This window comes from Hemitrygon akajei, chromosome 1 (assembly GCF_048418815.1).
Source record: "Hemitrygon akajei chromosome 1, sHemAka1.3, whole genome shotgun sequence".
Classification (NCBI taxonomy): Eukaryota; Metazoa; Chordata; class Chondrichthyes; order Myliobatiformes; family Dasyatidae; genus Hemitrygon; species Hemitrygon akajei.
In genome coordinates, this window is record NC_133124.1 from 157487502 (window position 1) to 157502536 (window position 15035).

General features: G+C 45.9%; 1 protein-coding gene across 5 annotated transcripts; it reads left to right on the forward strand.

Moving 5' to 3' along the window:
• Window positions 1-1821: 1821 nt before the first annotated feature.
• Window positions 1822-14079, forward strand: LOC140731692 (uncharacterized). Of its 5 annotated transcripts, none has more exons than XM_073053386.1 (3): window positions 1822-2281; window positions 9322-9489; window positions 10717-14079. In XM_073053386.1, the coding sequence occupies exon 3, from the start codon at window positions 12037-12039 to the stop codon at window positions 13342-13344; it is 1308 nt and encodes a 435-aa protein (XP_072909487.1). In that variant the 5' UTR covers window positions 1822-2281; window positions 9322-9489; window positions 10717-12036; the 3' UTR covers window positions 13345-14079. The 5 variants fall into 5 exon arrangements, with proteins under 5 accessions (XP_072909487.1, XP_072909514.1, XP_072909479.1 ...); XM_073053413.1 differs by having other exon boundaries at window positions 9326-9489; XM_073053378.1 differs by lacking the exon at window positions 1822-2281 and adding an exon at window positions 8338-8445.
• The last annotated feature ends 956 nt before the right edge of the window (window positions 14080-15035 follow it).

The following is a 15035-nucleotide window of genomic DNA, read 5'->3' on the forward strand; positions in this document are numbered from 1 at the left end:
ACGCAGAAAGCAGCTCCCATAAACAATACAATTAATATCAGCAAGCTTTCTGCGTGTTTAATGCCGAAGTAGAACCTTCTTACAAATGCAGATATGAAACACAAGAGATTCTGCAGTTGCTGGAAATACAGAGACGCACTCACACAAAATGTTGGAGGAACTCTGCAGTTCAGTCAGCAATTAAGCAGAAGAGTAACAGTCCAGACATGCTGAACGGGCTCGGCCTAAACTTTGCTATTTATTCCACTCCATATTTGCTGCCTCATCTGTTGATTTCCACCAGTAATTTGCAGAAATTTACCACCTGTTTGTTTTCGATCAAGCAGTTTCAAAATTTTTCTGATCTTTCATTTGTAGCCACATCCTGCTGGTCTGGTTCCTCTTCCTTCTCCCCGTCGTAAACTCCAGACCCCATCTCTCTCAGCACCAAAGCCCTGACTCAGGCTGGCAACCCGTTGGTTTCTGACTCTGTTCCATCGAAGATTCACTCACTAATCTGCTGCCAAACTTTAGAAGTGCATTGCAATAGCCCATCTGTCTGAGGCACAGTCCTTTGAAATTAGTGAAAGTGGCACAAAACATTGAAAAGTGCAGGGAAGAAGGGGTTTCGCCACCTTAATCCCGAGCCCTGTAGAACGTCAAAGCTACAGTGAGCTCATCGTCTTATTCAGCCAAGAGAAACTCATGCAGGGAGTTCATGCAGGTAGATAAAATGATGAAGGACATTGATCATATGGAAAGCCACAGGCTTTTCCCCAGGATGGAAATGGCTAACATGAGGGGGCATGGTTTTAAGTTGCTTGGAAGTAGTTGCAAGGGAAATGTCAGAGCAAGCTTTTTACACAAAGAATGGTGTGTGTGCGGAATGCACTACTGGTGATGATGGTGCAGGCGAATACAATAGGGTATTCTAAGAGATTCTTAGATTGGTACATGGAGCCCAGAACAATAGACAGCTATGCAGTAGGGTAATCCTAGGCAGTTTCTAGAGTAGGTTACATGGTTGGCACAACATTGTGGGCCGAAGGGCATGTAATGTGTTCTAGATTTATATGCTTCTATGAAATTAAAGAGAAATTTCTTCTCTGACAGAGTGGTGACTAGTTGCAACCTGTAATCACAGGGAGAGTGAGAGGGGAACGGCAGGGAGAGATTTTGATATACTGATATGGAACAGAAACATGGGCAGGGACCAGATGGGCCGAGTGGCCTCTAGTGGTCATCATGAGTGTGGCAGAGACAGGAAGTACCTGAGACACGGGACCTGACACAGAACTGATTTATCTTTCACAGATCCACAATATTAAACACCAGTCTAATTTCAGGCGAACATCAGCAGAATGGACTCCTTCAATGCTCAGTGACCAGGGTTCAGTCCTGGGTGCGATGAGCAGCCGCAAGAACTGCAGATTCTGACAGTAGCAGTCCCTCATGAACCTGCAGCTGCCTCAGTCACTGTGATGGTTAACCATTTAACACGAAGCTGATTTCAACTTCCTCCCTGATGTGAAATTGCTGGTGTTGCAGCAGCTGGGATGATTGAGTAAAAGTCTTTGCTCACTCTGGACACTAATGTGTCCTCTACTTGTTGTGAACTCACCGGAGCATCACAAGCTGGGTTAACTGAATGAGTCTCTTCGCACACACGGATCAGGAGAACGACTGCTTCCCAGTGCGACTGAATCCCTCACAAAATGAAATCTCACTGCTATCAACTCCATGGCAATGTATCGAATCAGATCACGGACATCGACATGTGATCGTGCTCTCCTTGTAGCGAGTGGGTCGCTGTCTTCTCCAGCATCTCCACCTACACATTCAACGAAAGGCGGCTTTCAAGCATTGGTAAACTGACAAATACAACGGAACTAACGTGATGTTGTGTTTGTGATTCTCATACATAAACCTTTTGACAATTCTGCACTGTTAAAGGCTTACAAAGTACGTCAGTGGGTGAAGGACAACATTTCAACTCAGATAATTTTTGTCTCCGTGGTGCCTTCTGATAAAAACACTGTCAGAGCTCAAAACAATTTGGAGGAACAGGACTTCATCTTCTAACTGGCTACAGTTCCGACATCAGGCACAACATCAAACTCTCTGCTTCCCTCTCTGTATCAGAATGCATCATTCCTCCCCTTCATCAGTCTGTGACTTGGCTCAGTTTGTCTGTTTCCTTCGCATTCTGAGCATGCGCCACACCTACCAAGATCACATTTTATTTACACGGCTGCGACTGGAGACTTTCTGATTATCATGTCCCTCCCGGGATCTGTCGGAGGTAAGCTCAGAGTCAGCAATGGTATTGAACATCGGGAGTAAGTGATTAGGTTTTTCGTTGGAGATCGATGCACTGCCGGTAGTGTGTGGCTGGATGAGTGGGTCGTTTTCAGACTGGAAGGAGGTAACTTTTGGAGTACCCCAGTGTTCAGTCCCTGACCACAGTTGTTCACTGTTTAATGTCCTGGCGGAGGTAGCGAAATGTGAGATGTCCCAGTCTGCTGGTGACGCAGAAAGAGTGGAGTTGGGGGAGGGGAGGCTATTCACATGCAATTTCGTAGCTTTGCAATCAGTACATAGTGCACTGTGGGGCTGCGCTGGCGTGCTTCATTACACAGTCACTGTGGGCTATGCGGATTTTGTGAATAAAGCACCATTCTCCAATTTAGAATCTCAAGCCGCTGAGCAAGCCTATCGTTCGTATATTTAAGTCGTATTTATGGCATTGTGATAACCAGATACTATAGCCATCCACGACCTCTTTGTCCAGTCCTTTCAATATTCGACTTCATTGGGAAATTTGGCCACAAGCCCATCAATACTGTCATCCGATGCATTGACATAGAACGTAAAAAGAAACGTTACCAACACAGACCCCTGTGGACCTCTGGGGTAGTAATCTCAGGATTGCTGCCTGTGCCACGTGCTAGCGATGAAAGAATAGCATGATCAGGCTTATTAATGTGTGGCTGGGAGACCTGTGTACAGAGACAGGGCTTCAGATTTCTGGATCACTGGGGCCTCTTCCGGGAGAGTTAAGATAGGTATAAAAGGGTCGGGTTACACTTGAACCTAAAGTGGTCCAATATCCCAGCGGGCACATTTAATAAAGCTTTTAGTGAAGGTTTTAACTAATTTGGCAGGGAGATGCGAACCGGGGAGATTGGGCTGAGGGAGGGGGAAACAGAAATAAATCAAAGATAGCATGCAACAGAGATTAGAGAAAGAACGGGCAGGAGATACAGCTTAATCAAAGCCAGAGACATGAGTTACAGGGCAATGGAGTCGTGGTGCAATTAAAACAGAAAGCAACAAATGCTGGACTGAGAGTGTTGTATTTAAATGCACGCAGCATAAGGAATAAAATGGATGATCTTGAAATTCAGCTTGAAACTTGGCTAAAGAATGGCTGCCATTGGAAGCTGAACGTCCAAGGATATAAGGTGTACCAGAAAGATAGGTTAGTAGGCACAGGAAGTGGTGTGGCACTGGGTACAAGAAATAATATTAAATCATTAGAAAGAGGTGACATAGGATTGGTAGGGGTAGAATCTCTATGGGTTAAATTAAGAAATGGTTGAATTAAAAAATGTACGATATATGTCAATGATTTGGACTATGTTATTAGTGGATTTGTGGCTAAATTTGCCAATGATACAAGGATAGGTGGCGGAGCGGGTAGTTTTGTGGAAACAAAGAGCCTGCAGAGAGATTTAGATAGTTTAGGGGAATGGGCAAAGAAGTGGCAAATGAAATGCAATGTTGGAAAGTGTATGGTCATGTGCTTTGGTGGAAGAAATAAACAGGCAGTCTATTATTTAGATGGGGAGGGAACTCAAAATGCAGTGATGCAAATAGATTTGGGAGTCCTTATGCAGGATACCCTAAATGTTAACTTCCATGTTGAGTCAGTGGTGAAGAAGGCGAATGCAGTGTTGGCATTAATTTCTAGAGATATAGAATATAAGAGCAGGGATGTGATGGTGAGGCTGTATAAGGCACTCGTAAGATCACACAGACTAATGTGTGCAGTTTTGTGATCCTTATTTTAGAAATGATATACTGACATTGGAGAGGGTTCAGAGAAGATTCACGAGAATGATTCCAGCAATGAAAGGTTTACGATATGAGGAACTTCTGGCAGCTCTTGGGCTGTGTTCCCTGGAGTTCAGGAGAATAATGTGAAAAAAGGAGTATTCTCTATTACTAGGGTGCATATGCTTCCGGACCTCAATTAAACCGTAATCAATTAAAAAGGAGTTAATAAGTGATGCAGAAGGATTAGGAAGTTAATATTTGGATGATGACTTATCCATTAAAGGATTTAGACAGGTATTAATATCACCACCCATTAATAACATATATTCATTTAAATCGGGTAATAGAGCAAAAACAGTTTTAAAAAATGAAGGATCATCAACATTTGGTCCATAAATATTAACCAAAAACATTTTCCTATAACAAACAAAAATCTACCATTAATATCAGCTACAATATCCTTCTGATGAAAAGGAATATTAGAATCAATAAAAATAGAAACACTTCTAGTTTTACTCTGGGAATTTGCGTGAAACTGAGGATCCTACCAAAATTTTAAAAAATGGTTTTTATCACATAACCTTATATGCATCTCTTGAGCAAAGATTATATCAGGCTGGAATCGATTAATAACTTTAAGTGTTTTCTTACGCTTAATATGATGATTCCAATGGCGAACATTCCAAGTTAAAACATTTAGCTATTTAGATATCATCATGGAACTTTGCATCTAAAAACAATAGTTAGATGCATGTCAGGATAATGTAGTCAAAAATGGCAGAGATGAACACAAGAAAAATAATTGCTCCGGGATTCCGTAATGGGGAAAAAAAAAGAAAAGAAGTCCCACCCAAACTCAAAGCCCAGAAACAAGTCGATATCAATTGACGCAAGCCCCAAGAAAAGCATAGATACAGATACAAACTCCACCTAAGTAAAAAAAAATCTCTGTCTGTGGAAACAGTTGCCATGAGCGGCAGTAGAGGCCAGGTCATTGGCTGTACTTAAGGCAGAGAGAGATAGGTTCTTGATTAGCTGGCACGTCAAAGGGTATGTGTTGAAGGCAGGGGAGTGGGGATGACTGGATGAATGGCGGAACCGACTCGATGGGCCGAATGGCCTAATTTTGCTCCAATATATTATGGTCTTATGGTCTATTCCACTGTTTCGCCCTGCCAAAGCACAGCTAATATTTCTAGGTATATAACCCATTTATATGAGAATTTAACCTTTCCAATTTTTCTGAGCTTCTCATAAATGTGTGGATTTTAGTTAAGCTTTGCTCGAGAATTTCCACACAATTAAAAGAGTTTATTACAGTTTTTATTTTTGCACTACTTGTATGATTTAACTATTTAATATTTATACTATTGTAATTCATGGTTGTTAAAATCTATTGTTATGAATTAGGTTCTACTGCTGCCGCAGAGACAATAGATTTCATGAGATATGCCAGTGCTATTAAACCTGATTCTGATATTGATATGAGAGACCCACCACCGGTCACCTAATCCCAGTTACCGTAGATCGTAATGCGAGATTGAAGCCTTTTCGATTTATTTGCATTCCTCAGAAATGACAACAGTTCAGTTAAATTTCCTTCTGAGGTTTCAAAGCAGAAGCTCAGTCTGTCTAATATTTCCACACAATTAAAATGGAGAATTTGTTTATTCTTATCACGTACTGACCTACAGTGAAAATATTGCCTGATGTAAGATCCACACAGATCAATATATTACAACAGTACATTGAGCTGATATACGACAAAACAATAACTGTAACAAAGCATTATGCTGCAGAGAAAGTGCAGTGCAGATAGACATATGGTGCAGGGATCACGTCGAGTTACATTGTGAGGTCGGGTACTTTTTATCAATAATTTGGCTTATAACCACAGACAGGAAGCCGTCCTTGAGCTGAGTGGTACGCGCTTTAAGGATTTTTTATCTCTTCCCTGATGGGGCGAGTGGGTTTGCAGCAAGAATGTCCAGGTTGTGGGGATCTTTGAGTACGTGGCCTGCTTTTCCAAGGCAGGGGAAGTGTAGGAAGAATCCATGGAGGGTAGGCTTGTTTCTCTGATTTTCTCTGTTCTCCAAAGTTCTCTGCAGTTCCTTGCAGTCATGGGCAAAGCAGTAGCCATACGTAGGCCTGACCTATCGACAAGAAGTTCAGTGACCTCGCCCTTCACCTTGCCTTGTGTAGCTGGATCCTGGACTTCCTGTCTGATCGCTGGCAGGTGGTAAAAGAAGGCTCTCTCACCTCTGTCTCTCGGACCCTCAGCACACATACCCTATAGGGTTGTCTCCTTGGCCTCCTCCTTTACTTTCTGTGCACCCATGACTGTGTCATCACCCACAGCTTCAATCTGCTAATTAAATTTAGTGACGACACCACACTGACTGGCCCAATCTCAAATAATAACGAGACAGCCTACAGTCATCAACCCGACACAGTGGTGTCAGAAAACAACCCCTCCATCATTGTGACAAAAACAAAGGAGCTGGTTGTGGATTACAGGCGGAATGGATGCAAGGACCAAATTCAACATTTCCAAGACTGTTATTGACACAAAATGCACATTTTAATATTAATCATGACACAATGTATTTTATGTATTGTTAATGACATAAACATATTTATAGATTGTTACTGCCAGAGAATCGTATAATTTGTGTTCGGTGTGTTATCTGAATGTACTTGCCTGTGATGCTGCCACAAGCCAATGTTTCTCTGTACTGTACCTGTACCTTCCCGTACTTGTGTCCTTGGCAACAAATTCAACAGGACCTGAGAAATCTCGGTGAGATTTGATTAGTGATGATCATCTTGGCAGCTCGGCAGGTCGAAGGTATGAGATAGTACACTATTAAATGCAAAACCCTGAACAGTGTTAATGATCAGAGGGATCTTAGACTCCAAGTTCTTCGCTCCCTGAAAGAGACTGCACAGCTTGATCGGGTGGTTAAGAAGGCAAATGGCATGGTTGTCTTTGTTAGCTGAAGCACTGAGTTCAAAAGTCGGGAAGTTGTGTTGCAGTCGTTACGAGCCTGCGGTCGTACTGTGACTGTTACTTTAAGAGTGCCGGAGTGAGGAGGCGGGACTATGACGTCGGTCACAGGCTGCCGGCGCTAACTGTGGACTTAACCATAAGAGAGAGAGCGATATGCAGACAGGAGATCGGCCAGTCTAAAGAGAGAAAGAGACTGGAGAAGCTGATAGCTTCAGTTTGTCGCTGCTGAGGCTTCGAACTCTCCTATGCCCACAAGAGTGGGTTGATCATCGGTTCACGGAACCACAACGAATGCGTGTGGCTGTCACTTTGTATTATCCATAGGAGTGGATTTTGGAATGTCTTGGGGGACCGCTTGAGTTAACCTTTGTCTGGGTATGTTGTGTGGAAGACGGTATTCCTGTGACAGGTCACTTTCGCTGACAACTCGCATGTGGACGGATTCAACGGATAAGAAATTCGACGACGGTTATTTTGATGTAACGGCCTTTCCTCTGCGTTTCACCCTGGATTACAAATATCTCTCTCCCATCCTTTATTCCGTGAATTACTGAACTTTCCTACTTTACCATCTCAAGACTCTAAGCTTGTTCCCTCAGGCTCGATAGCTTGGGAGTTATATTTACACATATATACACATAACACTGTCAACTTTCCTTTATTTTGGTAAGTTACTATATTGTAAGTAGATACTAATAAAGAAGTGGTTTTAACATCAAGACCAGATTCCAGTGTGAACACTGATGATGCTGGTTCGTTTGTAAAACATTACAGTTTGTAATGCAGTTTTATAAAACTAGTTAGACCACACCTGGAGTGTTTCATACAGTTCTGGCCGCCCCATTCTCGGAAAGATGTCAGCGGTTTGGAGATGGTGCATAAGAGGTTTACCAGTATATTGTCTGGATTAGAGGGCATGAGCTATAACGAGATGTTGGACAAAGTTGTGTTGTCCAGAGCGGCGCAGGCTGGGGTGAGAGTGGATAGACGTTTAGAAGATTACGAGAGGAATAGATGGAGTGGACAGACGATATATTTTTCCTGGGCGTTGAAATGTCTAATACATTTAAGGTGAAGGGAGATGTGAGCGGCAAGTTTGTTTCTTCACAGAGTGGTGGGTAGCTGCAGTCTCTGTCTGGCGTGGGATACCCCATCGGTCACGTGATCCCGATTGCCCCTCACATTTAACCGCAGATGGGCAGCATCTGCGCGTCTGTTTCCGAGGCCCTGCCCTCCGGATGATGCATCAATCACTTCGCGCATGCTCACAGTATCCGGGTGGGCCGTGTCTACATTTCTGCTCAGTGCTGAAGAAGACATCTGCGGGATCTGTAAAGGATGAGGGAGCCGGGGGTCGGGGTCACTGTCTGCGGGCCCAGAAAATCACTTTCCCATTGGTGAGTATTAAGACCGATCCGGAGCAGGGAGATCCGATGTTGGCCGTGAGACCTGAACTGAGGGGTCAATTACTCATTTATTTTCCAGTTATCTGGGCTCGTTAAAAATGTGCAGAGTTCACTGAATCTGCATTGAACGATCCAAACTTTGAGTCCAGGCGGTTTATTTCCGCAGAATTGCAATGTAAGTCCCGCCAACAGATCACGTGAGGCTCTGTGCCGCAGCTCTGCCTCGCCCTCCGCTTTGTGACGCAAGATCACGTGGCGTGCACTGACAGTCCCCGGATGGGTGGTGATGCAGGATGGTGGGGGTGGGTGGGGGATGTATGGTAACATATACCTACCGAATGCTGAAAAGCCTGGATACAGTGGACATGGAGAGGATGTTTACATTAGATGGAGAGTCTGTGATCTGACAGCACTGTCTCGGAATAAAGATGATTCCCTTTAAAACTGAGATGAGAAAAATGTCTTCATCCAAAGGATGGCTGATCTGTGGAATTTGTTGCCGCAGAGGGTGGCTGAGGCTGCCATTTGGGTATGTTTATGACAGAGATTTATATACTCATGATTGCTAAGTAACTTCAGGGTTACAGGTGGAAGGCAGGAATATGGTGTTGGAATAAAAATCAGCCATGGTTGAGTGGTGGGGCAGACCAGATGGATCACCTAATTCTGTTCCTGCATCTTATATCTCACCGTGACTGAACGATGACTCCTTCCTATCCCATATCAAGTTTTGTGACGTGTCAGGGACAATTACAGATTTGTTCACTGAGATTGTTATATTTGTCTTCAATGTTTAGATTTCAATGCACAGAAATATTTTGTTCTCCTTTGTATTGTTAACATGCTTCCGTATCTTTTATGTTAAAGTTAGACCTACGGTGGGAGATTTATTGGAAGAAAAACCCACAACTGGAAGCAAACCACAACTGAAGTCGAGGGAACAGCAACAAATAAACCTGCCCGAGAATTGAGATCATCAACTGGAGAGAATTCTTCTCACTCAGGGTTTCCAGTGATTCAGTCAGAGAAAGTTTGGTGAGTCTCATTTATTCAAACACTGGTCCTTTAGACATTACTTATCTGTACAAAGAAAGGTAGGAAATAGTTGGAGTGAGACTGAATGTGCCCAGAGGTACCAGGTCTGCCTCTGTCAGACCCAGTTGCAACCACTCCAGATCTGCTAATGTACTGTCAGAATCCCAGATCTTTTAAGTCACTCACAATTCCTCACTGTTTGCTCATTTGAAGAACTTGCATCTTCTGAAGTAGTTTTTGGTCTTTTCTGAGTGTGGAGAAGGAAAGAGGGGTGTTTATATTTACTATCTTGCAAAAAAAGTAATTGTTTGCAATTATTTGCTGAAAACTGACTATCCACACCCTGCACCTTCTCAACCAGATTATTGACATAGATGACAAGCGGCAATGGGTGTAACCCTGGGGAACTCCATGAGGCATGGGCCTTGATTCCAATAAACAGCCTTCCATCATCACCATCTGCTTCATACCACCTAGATGTTCCCAAACTCTGGGCTCTGTGACAAACACAATGTTAGCAGCAAGATTAGACAGTGATTAATATAAAGAGAGATTTGTTGCTTCCTGAAAGCTGTCTGATGCAATGGACCAGATCCTCCCTTGTTTACGACTTAATCTGCCCTAGGACCCATTCTCCCGGGTCACACAGTCTCCATTAACCCACATCCCCAACCTCCTTCCACCCCACAACTTCCCCACCATTTACCCCACACCCTTACACGTAAACAGATCCACTCTTACAGCCTGGGGAACCAAAACTAACTGATCCTACATTCCCGGCCCAGACTGTCCAGCTGTTTTGCTCGGACCCGGTCCTTTCTCACTGCAACCTTCCTTCGATTTACACAAACACGAGATCAGCCCCTTCCTCATCGCCGCCCAACTAGGAGAACCGCTGGCAGCAGCTGGGGTCGCTACTGTGCTGTGATTTGCAGGAGGGCCCACCAGTGGCTGGAGATCAGATGGACAATGTAGAGGATTCGGCTATTCGGTTCATTCACTGTGACACCCCCGAACTCCGCATTAGCTCCATTCAGCCAAATCTGGACAAACTTTAACGACAAACAAATATAATTCCTCTCAGCGATCAGCTCTCTGAATGATTCACTCACTTTTAGCGGAAGGGATACCTACACTGTAGGGGTGTTTAGATTGCCGGGAGGCAAGGACAGTAGCAACGAGAGGTCTTCTTTTAACTGATACAAACCTGTCTTAACCCTGTCTTAGACATCCCGTGGGCATTCCCGCTGCACGTGGCGCCCAAGTCCGAAGGAGGATGGAGGCCCTGCAGAGACTACTGAAGGTTCAATGACGCCACAACCACCGATAGATACCCGGTACCCCACTTCCAGGACTTCATGGTGAACCTGCACCATCTTATCAAAAATCGACCTGGTCAGGGGATACCATCACATCTCAGTGCACCCCGACACTGTGCCCAGGACAGCCTTCATCACCCCGTTCGGCTAGTTCGTATTCCTGAGGATGCCTTTCGGTCTCAAGAATGCAGCCCAAACTTGCCAAAGGCTCATGGACTCGGTGGGATGCGGCCTGGATTTCGTTTTCATTTAATTGGATGATACCCTGCTGGCCAGCAGATCGCACCAAGAGCATGTGGCTCATTTCCACCAGCTCTGCCAATGCCTGAGCGACCACGGACTGGCAATCAATCTTGCGAAGTGCCAGTTCGGGCTGATGGAGATCGACGTCTTGGGCCACAGAGTCAACCAACATGGCGCAGTTCCCCTACTGGACAAGGTCCAGGCCATCCGCCAGTTCCCCAAGCCCAGCACGGTCAAGGGCCTGCAGGAGTTCGTAAGGATGGTCAACTTTTATCATCGGTTCATGCCCGCGGCGGCACACATCATGAGACCGTTGATCAGCCTGCTGACCGACAAGGCCAAAAACGTGGCATGGGACGCGGAGTCCACGGAAGCGTTGGAGCAGGCCAAGGAGGTGCTGGCAAAGGCAGCCCTCCTAGTGCACCCGAGAGTCGATGTACCCACTGCACTCACAGTCGACGCTTCCGACATGGCAGTTGGCAGAGTCCTGGAGCAGCTCATTGAGGGCCAGTGGCGACCAGTCGCTTTCTTCAGCCGGCACCTACGGCCACCAGAGTTGAAGTACAGAGCTTTCGACAGAGAGTTACTAGCACTCTACCTGGCTGTCCGGCATTTCCGGTACTTCCTCGAGGGAAGGGAGTTCACCGTGTATACGGACCAAACCTTCACACTGCCCAAGGTATCGGACCAATGGTCGGCTTGGCAGCAGAGGCACCTGTCCTTTATTTCAGAATTCACCATAGCCATCCACCACATCGCAGGGAAGAACAATGTCATTGCAGACACACTGACTCACCCCTTCCTTCACTCAGTAGGCATACAGTCCTCAGGAATAGACTACGCAGCACTGGCGGAAGCACAACAGTCAGACACGGAGATCCCGGCTTACCGCACCACCGTTTAAGGGTTCCAGTTGGATGACATCTCCATTGGTCCGGTAGTGGATCGACTCCTGTGCGATGTGTCTACCGACAAAACCCGACCCATGGTACCAGCAGCATGGAGGCGCCCGGTGTTCGACACGCTGCATGACCTGGCCCACCTGTCCATCCATGAGTCCTTCAAGCTGGAAGCAGACAGATTCGTCTGGGACGGTTCCCGCAAACGGACACTGGGCCAGGACCTGTGTGCACTGCCAGATTGCAAAAGTCCAGTGAAGGCTCCCCTCCAGCAGTCCCAGCCGACGCACAGGAGGCTCCTGCACATCCACCTGCACATCATCGGTCCCCTGCCAGTCTCACGGGGCACCAGGTATATCTTTACCATGGTAGACAGGTTCACCAGATGGCCGGAAGCTGTACCACTCTCAGACACGTCCACTGAGTCCTGCGCCAGGACGCTCATTGCAAACTTAATCGCCAGGTTCGGCCTCCCAACAGACATCACCTCCAACAGAGGGGTGCAGTTCACTCCTGGTTTATGGACAGCACTGGCGCAGCTGCTGGTGTCCCGTCTGCATCACACCACAGCTTACCAACCCCAGTCGAACGGTTTGGTAGAGCGATTCCTTTGGCATCTCAAGTTGGCCCTGATGGCATGCCACAGGGGCCCCAACTGGACAGTGGAGATTCCCTGGGTCCTAATGGGCATCCGCACAGCCCCCATGGTGGACCTGGGCACCCCCACGGTGGAATTCGTCTATGGCTCCCGCCTGACGGTCCCAGGCGAGTTGGTACCAAAGGCCCAAGGTTTGGAAAACACTCCAGCAGCAGTGCTAATGAGGTTGCGGGTCAAGATAGGAACCATGGCACCGGTCCCGACTTCCAGGCATGGTCCCACGCCATCCTTCACCCCTAAAGACCTGCGAGGCTGTGAGTATGTTTATATTCGCAGGAGCATGGACAGGTCACCTCTACAGCGGACGTACAAGGGATCCTTCAAGTTGATCCGGCACAACGGATCCAGGAGTGTCGTGGAGGTGGGTGGCTGGGAAGAGACTTTTACAGTGGACTGCCTCAAACTGGCGCACTGGTACATTGAGGAACCAGTGAGCAACCGCACCGTGCCGGCAAGGCCAGCCGCACAGGAAACCCACACAGACTGGGGGCTGCACTCCCCCGATGAATGTTTCTGGGAGGGTTGGTGTGGCGGTCCGCACACGTTGGGACTCGGACCGCCATCGGGAGCTGCGGGCAGACACGCGGTAGAGCGTTTGGAACTACACGCTCGGGTCGGACCTTCTGGGGACAGTCAGACGTCACGTCCGCCCTGCGGGTCGCAGGTGCCCCTGGGAAGGGAGATTGAAGCTTGCGACTTTGAATCAGTAAAGGCTTTCGAGTTCAGCTGTCTCTGAAACCGTGATTTTCTTTAGTAGCGCGTTGCGCACGACTACAACATTGTATTTGCCATCCTCACCACAGACTCAACCCATAAATTAACCTTTAGGGAATCCTGCACAAGGACTCCCAAGTCCATTTGCTCTTCAGATTTTGTTGTACATTCTCTCCATTTAGAAAATAGTCAATCCTTTCATTTCTTCTAGCAAAGTGCATAATCAGGCACCTCCCAAGACAGTATTCTATCTGCCATTTCCTTGCCCATTTTCCTGATCTTTCTGTAGCCTCCCTACTTCCCCAAAACAATCTGTCCTTGCACCTATCTTTACAGCTCCTGCAAACTTTGCAACAAAGCCATCAATTCCATCATCCAAGTCATTGGCACACAACATGAAAATAATCATTCCCAACATAGACCTCTGTGGAACTCGATTAAGAACCGGTAGCCAGCCAGAAAAGGTTGTCTGTATTCCCACTCATTTCCTCCTGCCAATCAACCACTGCCTTTTTCCTGTAATACAAGGTGCCTCATGTGTGGCACCTTGTCAAAGGCCTAAAAATCCAAGTACACAAAATCGACCAATTCTCCTATGTCTGCTCTGCTTATCATTTCTTTAATGCATTCCAACAAATTTATCAGGTAAGATTTTCCCTTGAGGAAGCAACGCTGACTCTGGATTATTTTTGTCTTGTGCCTGCAAGGACCTCAAAGTCACATCCTTAACAGTCGCCTCCAACATCTTCCCAACCACTGTCAGACATAGTTGCCTATAGTTTCTTTTCTTCTGCCTCTCTCCTTTCTTGAAGAGTGGACTGAGATTTGCAATTTTCCAGTCTTCCAGAACCATTTCTGAATTTAGTGATTTGCGAAGGATCGTTACTAATGCCTCCACAATCTCTCTGGCCACATCTTTCAAGACTATGGGTGTAAACCATCCAGTCCAGGTGACTTATCTGCCTTCAGATCTTCAGTTTCCAAAGAACCTTCTCTCAGGTTATGGTCCCTTCTGCACAGGTCCCATCTTCCCTGGAAGAGAGCCATAGAACCAAAAATCCTATCTCCTCCCGTTCCCTCCCCCTCTCCCCCCTCCGGAGGCCTGATGTCATGCATGGGTTTGCTACACCAGCGTCTGACGTCATGTGTGCATTTTATTATGTCTGTGGGTTTGTTTGTCAAGGTTGTGCAGTGTAATCTTTCTTCCATTCAGACAAGGGAGTGAGATCCAAATCTGACATGTCCTCTCATTGTGGGTAGGCATTTTTTTTCATTGACTCCATTCCATTGTTACAAATTGCCAAAATGCAGCCAATGTTTAGAGGTATATAACCCTATTACTGCAAGAAAGAAGCCTGTTCTGATTTTTTTCTTTTTTTCCCGGGCTTCTCAAAAATTTGTACACTGAAGTGAAATCTCCCTCCAGAAGATCCGGAGGAGAAGCTCAGTCTGTCTAATATTTCTGCACAATTAAAGTGGAGAATCATTTATTATTGTCATGTGACAAGGTTCAAAGAAAATCTTGTCTTGCATACCATCCTCTCAGATCAATACATTACAACAGGAGATTATGGTAAAACATTAACAGAGTGTAGCAAAGCATTATGGTTACAGAGGAAATCCACTGCAGGCAGACAAATGGTGTAAGGTCACATCGAGTTATATTATGCAGTCAAGCGTCCGTCTTATAATGCTGAGGAATATTCAGTTTGC

Bases quoted from the DNA above. Each gene is read 5' to 3' on its own strand.
- LOC140731692 (XM_073053386.1), top strand. From the start codon at position 12,037: ATGGTACCAGCAGCATGGAGGCGCCCGGTGTTCGACACGCTGCATGAC.